Source organism: Sylvia atricapilla, chromosome 13 (assembly GCF_009819655.1).
Source record: "Sylvia atricapilla isolate bSylAtr1 chromosome 13, bSylAtr1.pri, whole genome shotgun sequence".
Lineage (NCBI taxonomy): Eukaryota > Metazoa > Chordata > Aves > Passeriformes > Sylviidae > Sylvia > Sylvia atricapilla.
The window spans coordinates 17863942-17877238 of NC_089152.1; the positions used below are offsets into that span (position 1 = coordinate 17863942).

Sequence of the window (13297 nt, forward strand, 5' to 3'; positions counted from 1 at the left end):
AACTAGACAGAAAATGGGCTGTGCTCCAATAAGAGCTGTTTCTGTATCTGAGCCCTTTAATACCAGACCCAAGAACACTGCTGGCTTTGTAGGAGCAGCAGTCCAGGTCCATCCTCGAAGCGAGAGAAGGGTGATGGTAAAACCCCAAAACCATTTCCCCAGCTCAAACTGCTGCACCTCATGCAGAGAGTTCCTGAAGGAAACCTCAGCTCCGTGGGTCCGGCAGGATTCAGAGGGAAAGAGTTACAGGGTTGCTTGCTGGAGGTGCAGCACATCGTTTTTTCCTCTGTGGGAAGGTTTTGTTCCTGTGTCTGAAGCTCCTTTTGAGCTAAACCTGGAATTAGTAAAGGAGTTTTGGAGGTTGAAATGCAGTTTTATTCCCAGGTCTGAGCATGCCATTCCCAGTTCCTCACTTAACCATCCCCTGAATGCTGGTGATGAACACTGAGCTGTCTCTGATCCAGCTACTCTAAGGGAAAAAACAGAATTTAGGCCCTTTTTGTTCCCAGTTTGGCACAGCTCCTCCCTGCTGCTCTTGCTGGTGGGGTGTTGTGGCCCTTGCAGCAGACCCCAGCTGTGCTCCCTGTTCAAGGCATCCCTGTGAAAAAACAGCCTCTGGGGTGTGGGTTCACACTTGAGATTTGTTGTCTGCACTAACACCTTCCAAACTGGGACCTGCTCACACCTCCACTGACATTTTCACTTCCTCTCTGCTGGAATAAGCATTTTAAAGAGGAATAAACTGCAAAGTATCAGTTCACCCAACAAATCCATAGCGTCCCTCAAGCCAAACAAACATGCACATCTCCTCCTTGGGAGGCCATTGCCTCTTGCTTGGCTTGAAGGTTTTGCCTTTTACTGCCTCTAAAAGCAGGTGGCTGCTGGTGCAGAGCTTGTTCCAAGGATTAGCTGGGCTGGGGTTTGTGTTCTCCAGGTGCAGGGGATGTTTGTTGGCTGTCCTTTTTCCCTGGCTGTTGGGGATTACTCATGTTGCTTTGCTGAGGGCTCTGTAATAATTTTTTTTTTAATTCTCTGTTGTTGTGTTTTTAGGCACAAGACCAGCTCAACAATGCCCTGGAGCTCAACAGACACGATCTGACCTACATGATGCTGGGCAAAATTCATCTCTTGGAGGGGGACGTGGATAAAGCCATTGAAGTATATAAGAAAGCTGTAGAGTAAGAAATATCCCATTTTTCCATCTGCCCATTCCCATCCTATGCCAGGAGAAAATTGATTGGTGTCCCAGATCTGAATTGAGGCCATGATTAAAAAGCTAATGGTAATTATGGGGGCTCTGAGCAAAGCTGGCACTTCCAAGCACTTCAGCTGTCTCTCTTCCTGCTGACAATGTGGCAGGGAAGAAGGGAGCTGCTGGAAGGGCTGCCAGAAAAAAAGTGGAATAACAAATGCATGGAGATGCCTGGGAGCAAAGTGATCCAAAACTGACTTCATCCGTCTCAAAAGGTTTATCTCCCAAAACAATGTAACCCTGACTGTCCATCCAAAATCCCTGGCTGGGTGTCACTTGCTGCTTTCCCTCAGAGCAGTTTGTGGCTGAGGCAGATGTGCTGGTGCACAGGGGGTTTCTCCCACCCCATTACTGCTCCTTAGTGCCCACCTATCCTTGTTTTAGGGCATTCCCAAGCATTGCCAGTGCTTTCAAATGTGGCTTTGCCATGGAGGCCAACACAAGAGAGAAAATCAGGAGTGTGTTGGGAGCCACAGGCATGTGGATGTTATGTTTCCTTACATGTCTGTCCTCACTGCTCTGATGGTGGGTGGGGCTGGGCAGACATTTGGACTAATCTAGAATGTTTATTACGTAAATAATCCTTGCTAAGCATCTTACCGGGTTTATATTCTTATCCTGGTGCTCCCCTGCCCTCCTTTCTTCTTCATTCCTGTTTATTCTTGAGGGTTTTTTTTCTCATCTGTCTATTACATTTTTCTTGCTGTTTCCAGCTCCAGGATGGGCTGTTATTCCATGTTTATATTCCACCAGGCACAGGGGGTTTTGTTCTGGGTGAAGTTCTCTGACTGTGCAGATCAGATTGTTTTCAGTCTTGATAGGAAATTAAAAACTGACTCCAGTTGAGGTGAGTGAGACCACAAATTGTGTCTCTCTCTGCTTTGTCCTTTTTTGTTGTGGTTTTCTTCCTATTTATTTGTAATCTTTTTATAAGGTGAACTAAAATTTTGATGAGGAGTGTGTGGGATCCATCTGGAATGCTGAGAAATTGTCTGTCCTACATGGCCCAAGAGGCTTAGGCTGGATGGATTTAAAGGGTAGTTTATGAGAGATGATAGAAAATCCCATTTTGTATTTCCAGGTCACTGATTCAGACTCACTTTGAAGCTTAACAAAACCACATTATCTTATTATGTGTTCAGATCTGTTTCACAGAGCCTTGTGCCTTTCCACCTTTCCCAGATGATATTTGGGAAGCTGAGTTGTGATGTTATTCAGAGGAAGTCTCCATGATGGTAGTTGTTCTAATATTTGTTTTTAATAACAACAGTTCAATTTCCTGCATTGATACAACAGTAATGTAGCATCAGAATTCCATGTTCTATTTTTACCCTGTTCTAGAAGGCTGAAAAGCAAACCCAGCCCTTTGGCTTTGTGTTCCAGGTTTTCTCCAGAAAACACAGACCTCCTCACAGCCCTGGGCCTACTGTACCTGCAGGTACTGAATGCTGTTACTGTTATAAAAACTTAATTATTTTCAATATAACCATGTTGGATTTTTTATAGAGTTAATTTCCATCCACCTTCCCGTTGCTTGCACATGCTTCTCTACAGACTGAATTTAACAGGACAGAACTTGCTTTTCTGTATCTCCTCACTGCTGCTAAAAGCAAGCTGATTCCCTGGACCAGAGCCAGAGCAGGAATTCTGTTTGGCAACCGCCCTAACTCTGTTATAAATCCTCCAAGTATAACAAAACATGACTAGTCATTACCTTGTTTCTGCAGCAGAAGTCTTGCAAGTTATCCTGAAAAAGCAGCCATGAAATCGTGAGTGTTAATGCACCATAAAGGAAAATCAGAATCAATTTAAATAACAAAGGTGTGCTTATCCTTGTGTCTGTGAAATGGATGGGAAGGGCTGGATTATTCCAGAAGCTGGCTTCACAAAGAGTGAACAAGCAAAAAAAGAATAGGCAGTAGTGCCTGAAAGGAGGAAGAACCCCCAGAGCTGCTCCGAGGGCTGGAGCCCCTCTGCTCTGGAGCCAGGCTGGGAGAGCTGGGGGTGTCACCTGGAGAGGAGAAGGCTCCAGGGACACCTCAGAGCCCCTGGCAGGGCCTGAAGGGGCTCCAGGAGAGCTGGAGAGGGGCTGGGGACAAGGGATGGAGGGACAGGACAAGGGAGAACAGTTTCCTACTGCCAGAGGGCAGAGTTAAATGGGTTGTTGGAAAGGAATTGTTCCCTGTGACGGTGGGCAGGCCCTGGCACAGGGTGCCCCTGGATTCCTGGAAGTGCCCAAGGCCAGATTGAACAGGGCATGGAGCAGCCTGGGACAGTGGAAGGTGGAAGTGGAATGAGATGAGCTTTAGGTGAATTCAGTTGAAACCACAGAATCACAGGATGACTTGGAAGGGACCTCAGAGCTTATCTGGTCCAAATCTACAGGATTTAAGTGATTCCAAGCTCTCGCATGCTCATATATGGCCACAGTGATGCCTACTAACACCTGCAGACCATGAGAAGACAAGGGAAGGGAAGTCACTTGAAGAGGAAAACCCTGGGGAGTGAGGAATTTGTGGTGAGGGAATTGGGGATGTGCAGAGGAGCAGTTTGTAGCCTGTTTTCTGGGACAGAGAAAGGAGCAGAGACCTGTGAACCCAGAGCTCATTTGTGGTTGGGTCAGAACAGTGAATCCAGTCAAATCAAATTCTTACAATCTGTTCTGTGCATTATCAATCAGGAACACGTGTGTGTAATGGGCGCACTGTGAAACTCATTTTTCTGCCTGTATAACTGACCCAGAAATTCTGGTGCCCACGAACCCTTAGCTGCCCTTATTCCTGAATTTCTGATGCTTATGTACTTCTTTTCCCAGACTGGGGATTACCAGAAGGCTTTTGAGCACCTTGGAAACGTGCTGACCTATGACCCAGGCAACTACAAGGTATGGTGAGGAGTGGAAATGAACCAGCTGAACCGTGAGGGGACACCTCCTAAAGCTAATTCCACTGTCAGAGCTCTGCCATCTGCATCTGGGGCTGGAAAAGATCCTGCTCAGAGAGCTTTTTGTGGCTTACATTTCTGGGATGTTTCCCTGGGTAGGGAGTTGGATGTGTATGGAGGTAGGGAAAGGGAAGGAGGCAGAATATGGGATGTTAAGTTGATCCCTTTGGTTTTTAATCTGAAGTTGCACCAAAGCCAGGTGGAATTTACTTTGGAAGGAAGATCTTCTGGATTTTAAAAACCCCAGAAGAACTGTGCCAGGTCCCTTGTGATCCCAGTGATACTGCATTTTATTATTCTCCCATCTGCTGATACCCTGTGCTTCCAGCTGCTATGTAGATTTCCTTGGCTCCGGCCTGGAAAGCTGAGCTTGGTGTGGAACTGCTTCCCTTTTTAGGGCTGTTACTTCATTTCTCTCCTTTTTTCCCCTGTTAGCGATGCAGAGCACTGAAATGTGTGGTTGACAAACATGAGTTGTTGTGAAAACACCTTTACACTTATGAATTTACTTGTCACTGTGAAATCTTAAAAAGGACTTAACTAGTGTGGTTTATATATAGTGTGTTGTACTCACTTCCTTTTTTTTCCCCATGCATATTCTCATTAATTTGCAGTATCAGCCAGTCAGTGTAAACTAGAAGAGCTTTGCTGTATGTCTTGCTTGAGTACATTTTACTCCCTGTTTAATTTGCACCAGAACTATTTCTATCTGTGCTTGGTTGTAAAAAGAATCTGTTAGTGCACAGATCTTTTCAGAGCCTGAAACTCTAAGAAGTACTTCTGTCACCCCAAAAAATACCCTAAACATTTGCAATGTCATGTTGTAATACTTATGGAATCACAGACTGACAGAATGATTTGATGTGAAAGGGACCTTACAGCCCATCCTGTTCCATCCCCTGCCATGTGCAGGGACACTTTCCACTACCCCAGGGTGCTCCAAGCCCCATCAGCATGGCCTGGGACACTTCAGGAATGGGGCAGCCACAGCTTCTCTGGGCAAACTCATTTCTGAGACAATTACTAAAATAGTGCAGGAAGAAACAGACTCAGGTTTGTTCTTCACCCTGTGTTCTGCTCTGTGGTGGGAGATTCCAGAATCCCCATCTGCTCCCACTGTTGGTCTTGGCAGTCCTTAGGAGTGAAATGGTCGTTCCTGAGAAGGTTTTAGCTCAATCATTTTGTCCTCTCATGTTCTGGCTGTGTCTGAGCAGGCAGGGCTGTCAGTGGGTCCCTGTTGTCTTGTCCCCAGGCCACTCTGGCTGCTGGCAGCATGATGCAGGCCCACGGGGATTTCGATGTCGCCCTGTCCAAGTACAAGGTGGTGGCCAGCAGTGTTCCTGAGAGCCCTCCTCTCTGGAACAACATTGGCATGTGCTTCTTTGGGAAGAAGAAATATGTGGCAGTAAGTATCCTGTTTCCATTTTTTCTCCCATCTGCATCCAATTTCATGCAAGCACAAGATTCCTGTCGTGTTGAGGCTGTTCTAGCACATTTATCCCTTGTTTTCCAAGGCTGTCAGCTGCCTGAAGAGGGCAAACTACCTGGCTCCCTTTGACTGGAAGATTCTGTACAACCTGGGCTTAGTGCACCTCACCATGCAGCAATATGCCTCAGCCTTCCACTTCCTCAGTGCTGCCATCAACTTCCAGCCCAAGATGGCAGAGCTCTACATGCTCCTGGCAGGTATGGGCTGCTGCCTGCAGCTCCCTGTGCATCCTCCTGAGAATGCCACAGCACAGACAGGAGCTGTGGGATGGAGTAAAGAAACATGGCATAAAGGCTTTACTGAGGAGCCCAGTCTCTTCTCTCTGGGGAAATAGAAGGGAAAACTGCAGGTAGAGCCTGATTAAACATTGGAAAAGACTTGACACATGTGAGACTGGGGTTGGGTTGTCTAAGCAGTGGACATGGGTTTCCAGCACTGGATATTTTTGGGATGAAATGAGATAAACGTGTCAGAAGTGACATCGTAGGGTTAGATGGGATATTGGGAAGAAATCCTTCCCTGTGAGGGTGGGGAGACCCTGGCACAGAGTGTCCAGAGAAGCTGTGCATCCATGGAAGTATCCAAGGCCAGGTTGGGCAGGACCTGAAACAACCTGGGCTGGTGGAAATGTCCCTGTCCATTGCAGGGCTGAGACTGGATGAGCTGTAAGGTCACTTCCAACCCAGTCCATTCCCTTCAGTAGGGTTAATCCTGGCAGCAGTCCAGACAACCCTGCTGACACCTATTTTATGGCATTCAGAATTGTCCTAAAAATCAGCTGCTTGTGAAACATCTCCTGTGTGTATGCTTTGCTTTTTTGCTTTGGTGCAGTTGCTCTGACCAACCTTGAAGACATCGAGAATGCCAGATGTTCCTATGAACAAGCTGTGGCCTTGGACAAGTAAGTCTTTGTCAGAGCTGTCACTTGTTGGGTCTTGCTTTGCCTCCCTGCTCCTCATTTCCATTCCCTCTCACTCTACCCTGACCCTAAATGGTTTGTAGTAGGGAAATCCTTTTATTCTTGTTGCTGTGCAAAGTGACAGTGTAATTTTTATTTTTTTTTAATTCAAGTCAGCTCTGAAAAATGAGAGAGGATTTTATTTCAGAGCAACACAGAGCTGTTTCTTGTTTTGCTATTTGGTTAGTGAGTCAGTGGTGATGACTTTGGATGCTAGCCCTCTTTTTGGTGAGTATTTATACACAGTGGAGCAGATTGAATAGAAGAAAACATATTTTTTAACCCAAAGTTTGAGCAGAGTGCAGAGCAGAGAGATGCCTGGGGTAGAGCCTGTTCTGAATTGGGCAGAGGGAAGATTTTAACTGGGAGAATGTTCAAGAAGTTTGTATAAAGCAAGTAAAATGGCTTTATAACTCCCTCATTAAGAACATCTATGTTTGCAGTCTGTGTCTGAAAATCAGAGCACTTGGTCTCAGAAATGTTAAGCTGAACCTCAGAGTATGTCATCATTTCAGGCACAAAATCAAAATTACCTCATATTTATTATTAGTTTTGTTTCTCTCCCCAGTGAAGTGTGATTATTTGCACACTTAGAGCTAGCAGCACTCCTGAGCCCAGAGTGACGGAGTGGTACTGAGAGCACTTCCATCTGCAGGGGGCGCACACACAGGGTGGTGATAGATGAGATACCAGGGATGAATTGTTCCCTGTGAGGGTGGTGAGGCCCTGGCACAGGGTGCCCAGAGCAGCTGTGGCTGCCCCTGGATCCCTGGCACTGCCCAAGGCCAGGCTGGACAGGGCTTGGAGCAGCCTGAGACAATGGGAGGTGCCCCTGCCCATGGTACAGGGTGGCTATGGATGGGCTTTAAGGTCCTTTTCCACCCAAACCATTCCATGATTCTATTCCTAATCAGCTTTCCATGTCTAGTGGGGCAGGACAGGACCTTAAAGGCAGCTCAGACTCCTTAGTCTGGGGCTTGTGTGCTTTGCTCAAAGAGAAGGAGCAGTAAATGGGCTCTACAGCTTTGCCCAAATATTTGGCACTTGGGCGATGCTCCAGCTCTATGGTCTGACTAGGAAAATAGACCCTCATTGAAGCAAAAATGCATTCCAGCTGCCAGGGCCTGCTGAGGGGAACATCCAGACTGTGAGGCTGGTTCAGCTGACACACTGTGGATTTCAGCCAGTTATGGTGTGGCTGAATCTGTTTCCTTTGCTGGTGTGTTCGGAGCTGTTTGGGATGAAGTTTGGTTGGTTTCCTTCACCAGGAATGCTTTTGTAGAGGCCTGGGTGCCATGCTGAGGGCTGGAATGGAAATATCTTGGAAAACTCTTTAGAAAAAGGTGTTCCGCTCCTGGTTCTGGTTTATAACTGTCCTTTCTGTGGGTGTTCAGCTATTGACTTTTCTCTGAGTGTCATATTGCTTCTCAGCTCTTGAAGGCAGTGAAATAGCTCCATCAGGTTCAATTAATTTTAAAACTGGCTGTTCCCAGGACTGTCTGATCTCCTCAGTGTTTTGGCAAAGACAGGGAGGAGGGTTTATTCTGTGGTGAGCTCAGCATTCCAGTTTCCTAGTTAAAGGAGAAGCCATGGTTATAAATGCTGTGAGATTTCTTCTGAGAGTTGCCGCCTTTGCACTGGGATGGAGAGTCACCAGGACTGGAGAGTCAGGGCCTGCAGGTTACACTTCATTTATTGCCCAGTGGCACGGATTCTTCCCTTCTGCGTTGCTCCAGAGGGTGTTCCCTCTGCCTGGGCCATGGATGGTTCCAGTTATCCCAGGCATGCTCCAGGAGAGGGCACCAGTCCCTCACTCAAATTTCTTGTCAAGACACGGAGCATTGGAGCATCCCTGCCTGGCCCGTGTGCAGGGATGCTCCTGGGGGGTCCACACGATGAACTGTGAGCAGGCGGAGCTCCTCCACCCCCTCTAGCTCTCCTGGCCACGCCACATGGAGAGGGTTAATGTATCCCAGTGAAGGAGATGGATAATTTGGAAAGTGAGAGTGTGTGGAGCAGTTCTGCCTTGTGAAATCTTCACTCAGGAAGGGAGGCAGGAGTGTGCAGGTACCTGTGTTCACCTGTAGCAGTACCTGCAGTTGTGTGTGATTTTGCTGGGGAAAGGAGAGAGAAGAGGTGAGGAAATGAAATGTAAACAGCACATTCTGTGATTCTGTGCTGTGTTAGGTTATAAAATAAAACCCAAGAGCAGGGCTCTGTTGTGCTGCCTGTCCCATGATGAGCTGCTCTCCTGCAGACTGGAAATACTGGGAGAGTCTGAGGTGAATCAGAGAAAGTTCATCTGTCTCAGTATGACAAAAGCCCCTGTCACTGGCAGGGCTGGGAGACCAGGAGGGTCCCAGGATGGCCCCCAGCTGTAGAGAACTGGGTGTTGCAAGAGGGAGGCAGTCAGGGAGGGAATTATGTTGTCACCAGCACCGGGGGCCTTTGCAGAGCCCAGCACTGGGTGTGTCACCAGGAAAGAAGGTCTCAGCCATGTTCCCAAGGGCTTGGGCTGCAGCCCCTCTGTTGGTGCCAGACAAGGAGGTGTGTCCAGCTTTGCTGTTCAGACACATCTCAGTTATTGCAGCCAGGGTAAGTGTTTGCCACAGGGAGTGTGATGCATCCCTCGTGTCTGCTGCAGGTGCAACCCCCTCATCAACCTGAACTACGCTGTCCTGCTCTACAACCAGGGCGACAAGGAGGGGGCCCTAAGGCAGTATCAGGAGATGGAGAGGAAGGTCACCATCGCCAGGGAGAGCAGCGCACCCGACTTCGACCCTGAGGTTTGTGCCTGAGCTCAGCCACCCCAGGGCTGGCAGCAGATGAGGAGGGGGTCTGACTTTGAGTCCAGTTACTAGGCAGAAATTCTGCTTATGAGATTTTCCAAGTGGAGCAGGCACCTGCTGAGAGCTGCTTGCTTCCTTTCTGCTCTTTGAAACCCAGTTGTTTAATCAATACACAGCAAGACAAGATTCCCTCTTCATTAAGGGACTGAATTAGCAGAGATGTTTCCCCCAAGCACCAAGCTGTAGCCAGCTCTCCACAGATCATTTCTTGTAGGCTGTTTTTTTGGGTTTTTTTTGATGGTGTTGTTGAGTTTATTATCTGAAGTGTTCCTGCTTACAGTGCTCTTCTCTTTTTGCTTCTCGAGAAGATGGTGGAGATGGCCCAGAAGATGGGAGCTGCCCTGCAGGTCGGGGAGAGCCTGGTGTGGACCAAGCCTTCTAAAGAGTCCAAATCCAAGCAGAAAGCTGCTGTGTCGGGGAAATCCAGCTCTCAACAGCCTTTGGGCTCCAACCAGGCCCTGGGTCAAGCCATGTCCTCTGCTGCAGGATATGGGAAAACCATGCAGCTCCCCCCAGGTATGTCTCCTCTGCTGTTTTTTCAAGCAGACACGTGGGAGGGAAGAAGAGAAATCTCTCTTCCCTTTGGGAGAGTTACAGCACGTGCTTGGGAAGGGATTGACTTCCTCACACAGTAGTGAGGGCAATATTTGGTGATGACTTTCCCAGATTCCTGAGTTCAGGAAGTCGCTCTCTGTAGTGTATTTCACTCTCCGGCTTTTGAGAGGATGTGGGAGGCTGGGATTCCCATCCTGTCTGACCCACAGCAAGCAAGATTCCATTAGCATGGAATTGTGATCTTGCTCTGGAAAGGAGGTGGTTTCAGCAACCAGGCTTCTTGCCTTTCTTTGGAAGAGCCCAGGAGCTGCCATGAGCAGACAGGCTGCTGCAGAGAAGGGAAAGGATGGACAATTTTCCAAAGTACTTTCATCATTTCTCTGACAACAATAACTGCAGCTTTATTGCTCTGAAGCTGCCCATCCTTGCAGGTGTTGCTGGATTTAGTGGGACTGAGGTTTCTCAGGAGGTAGTGTGAGCCTTTGGAGGCTCAGCCCATCACTGTATGTGCTGGGGCATCTCCTGAGCCATTCCAAGCCTGACCTCCTCTCACCCCTCAGCTTCCAAGGAGGAATGCACTGGAGATGTTGCTCACTGTGGTGATTTTCTGTCACTCTCAGTCTTGTTGCCTGTGGACTGAACCAGGAGAGTGGTTGTGTAATCCAGGCCTCTTTCTTTGGCATCCCTAAGGATCTGTTCCATTTCTCACACATGGAATAAACTTTCCATGCAGGGAAGACTTAGACAGAAAATATGAAAAATAAAACACACCAAGGGTTTAGGGTATACCTGAAGGACTTTATTATGTAGATCAGAGAAGGGAGCTGGTTCATAACATCAGTTGGCACCTTAAATGTAAGTGTATAAACAACTTGTGTCCTGTTCTGATTTAATTCTGTAAGTAGCTATTTTAGCTGCCTGGAGACTCTCCCCTCATTTGGTAAAGCTGTGAAGTGAAAACAACGTTTTGGTTGGGGCATAAACCAGCTTCAGTGGAACTTCCCTGTCAGGTGGTGAGGCCCTGGCACAGGGTGCCCAGAGCAGCTGTGGCTGCCCCTGGATCCCTGGCAGTGCCCAAGGCCAGGCTGGATGAAGTTTGGAGCACCCTGGGACAGTGGAAAGTGTCTCTGTCCATAGCAGGGGGTGGAATGAGGTGAGCTTTAAGGTCTTTTCAACCTAAACCGTTCTGAAATTCGTGGCTCTAGAAAATGTTTTCCCTTCCAGAGCATGAGTCAATTCCAACATTTGTACTGAATTCTGACAGCTGAGAAACTGTACCTGAGCTTCCTTTGAGCAGGACTTCAGGCACTGAAGGTCTGGATAACTCAGTGTCAATAAACTCTTAGGTAGAAGGAATCTGAGGGTAATTATTAAGTTGTGATTGTTTTGCACCTCTGCTGCTGGGAAGGACATAAAGAACAGACAATACATACATGACCATAGAGTAACTAAGTGTGTTCTTTTCCCCAGGTGCTGCAACACCAGCTCTACCAAAAAAGCCTCCCTCCCTGCCTCTGGAACCAGAACAGGAGCAGGACTCGGAAACGAGCCCTGAGGAGAACTCAGCACCCACAGGGGACAAGGAGCAGAGGAAGGAGAAGCACCAGAGCCAGGAGGCAGCAGAGTAGGGTGGCTCTGGGCAGCACAGGCAGTGCAGGAGCCTCTCTAGGGCTGCCTGGGATTTGGGAAAGTCCCGTGGTGACCTCTCCCCACTGCCAGTTAATCTGGGTGCAGTTGTTTCCTATCAGTGATTTTAGCTTGTTCCAAGGAGTCACTGCAGTTATCAGAGGTTTCTGTGTAGCTACTCTTAGAGCAGTCACAACTCACTACATAACTGGAGGGTCCAGCTCTCCACAGGTTGGGTGTGAGTCCTCTAGGAGGACATTTAGAAAAGCCAGCAGTAGTGATTTAGGATCGTGGATTGTGAGGAGGATCAAACCCTTCCAGTGGCCGAACTGGGTGAGCAGCTGATTTTGCATACAGAACCAGAAAACTGAAGCTTCAGGGCTCTGTGTTTGCTGGTGAAGCTCCCCAGCTGTTTGACAATGCATTTCCTGCTTTTAGTTCTGCACTGTTGGACTGCATCCCTCTGTAATTACCAGTCCAGGAGAGGAAGGTTAGTAATGGAAACATCTCAGAGGCAGCATGAGCTGGGCTCTGGGTACATCCCCGCCTTCAGCTGTGCTTTGTGGTTTGTTGCTCTTATCCAGAAAGACATTAATGCATTTTTAGAGCCCAGGCAGGAGCTGAAGTGCTCTCCTGCTCCCTGGAGAACACTGAAAAAGTAGGACCACTTTCCCCTGGATTCTGACAGCTCAAACTGACAGCTTATCTTAAATGTGGCTTTTTTTCTCCTCAGCTGCCCTTTCTGCTTTTGGGTTTTGTGTCAGTTAGCCCCAGGGCAGCACTCCTGTAAGGATTCCCTCCTGCCAGGGGTTAAACATAATTTTTTTTGTAGAGCACTGGCAAACTGAAACAAACCAGACAAGAAAGAGTGTCAGGCAGGAACAGTGCAGAGATTTTTATTCACATTTGACTTCTTACACTGAAAGATCCTGCAGCCTAACAGAGTTCCTGGGAAGAAGAGGTGAGGATTGCAGAGCAGGAGTGGGCAGGGGCTCAGAATTCTTCACTTCAGCCCCATAACTTTAATTCAAGGTAGATTTTTGTCCTAGGATGCTTTGATGGGATAAATGTCACACAGGGAGCACTTGGAGGTACTGTGAAGGTATTTATTTTAAAAATATATTTTGTGACAAGCTTATGCAACAGTGAACCAATTCTTCTAGGAAATGAAGCAGTAGCACCTTCTTACTTCCTGGGAGCTTCATGTCTAAGGGATTGTTTTTAAATATGTAATTCCAGTTGGATAATAAATAGAGCTGCAATTCCTGTCCTGTCCCCTTTCCTCCCCTGGGCATGGAGATGGTGGCATTTGCATGCAGTAAATTCCTGGGATCTTTCTGGAGAGCATTTTTGTGCTAATGGTAATGAGGCTGGACTGCTCTTTCAGCTGGAATTAAGCAAGGGACTCTTCAGCAGGACTGCACTGAGGCATTTAGGGATTTTGGAAATCACACCTTATGTTCCAAAACCTGTTTCTGGCAGCAGCCGTAATTCTAATCCCCTCTTTTTCCCCCTTAATGGAAAAGAATCATGAGCTTAATTTTGAGGGAAGCAGAAACCATCTGCTTTAGGACTTTTCTTCCCCTTTTTAGGGCAAGGTCTGTGATGAACAGGGTGAAACAGAG

The 13297-nt window shown here is 47.6% G+C and overlaps 1 protein-coding gene across 3 annotated transcripts in view; it reads left to right on the top strand.

Annotated features, from left to right (window-relative positions):
* BBS4 (Bardet-Biedl syndrome 4) overlaps positions 1 to 12938 on the top strand; it is a 35132-nt gene extending 22194 nt beyond the window's left edge. For all 3 annotated transcript variants that reach the window (XM_066328671.1, XM_066328672.1, XM_066328673.1), the window contains 9 exons: positions 1051 to 1178; positions 2636 to 2690; positions 4068 to 4136; positions 5448 to 5600; positions 5710 to 5881; positions 6516 to 6585; positions 9287 to 9428; positions 9800 to 10007; positions 11517 to 12938. In XM_066328671.1, the coding sequence (XP_066184768.1) occupies positions 1051 to 1178; positions 2636 to 2690; positions 4068 to 4136; positions 5448 to 5600; positions 5710 to 5881; positions 6516 to 6585; positions 9287 to 9428; positions 9800 to 10007; positions 11517 to 11674 (1155 nt within the window). In that variant the 3' untranslated portion in view covers positions 11675 to 12938. The remainder of the gene's footprint in view (positions 1 to 1050; positions 1179 to 2635; positions 2691 to 4067; positions 4137 to 5447; positions 5601 to 5709; positions 5882 to 6515; positions 6586 to 9286; positions 9429 to 9799; positions 10008 to 11516) is intronic.
* Positions 12939 to 13297: the final 359 nt, after the last annotated feature.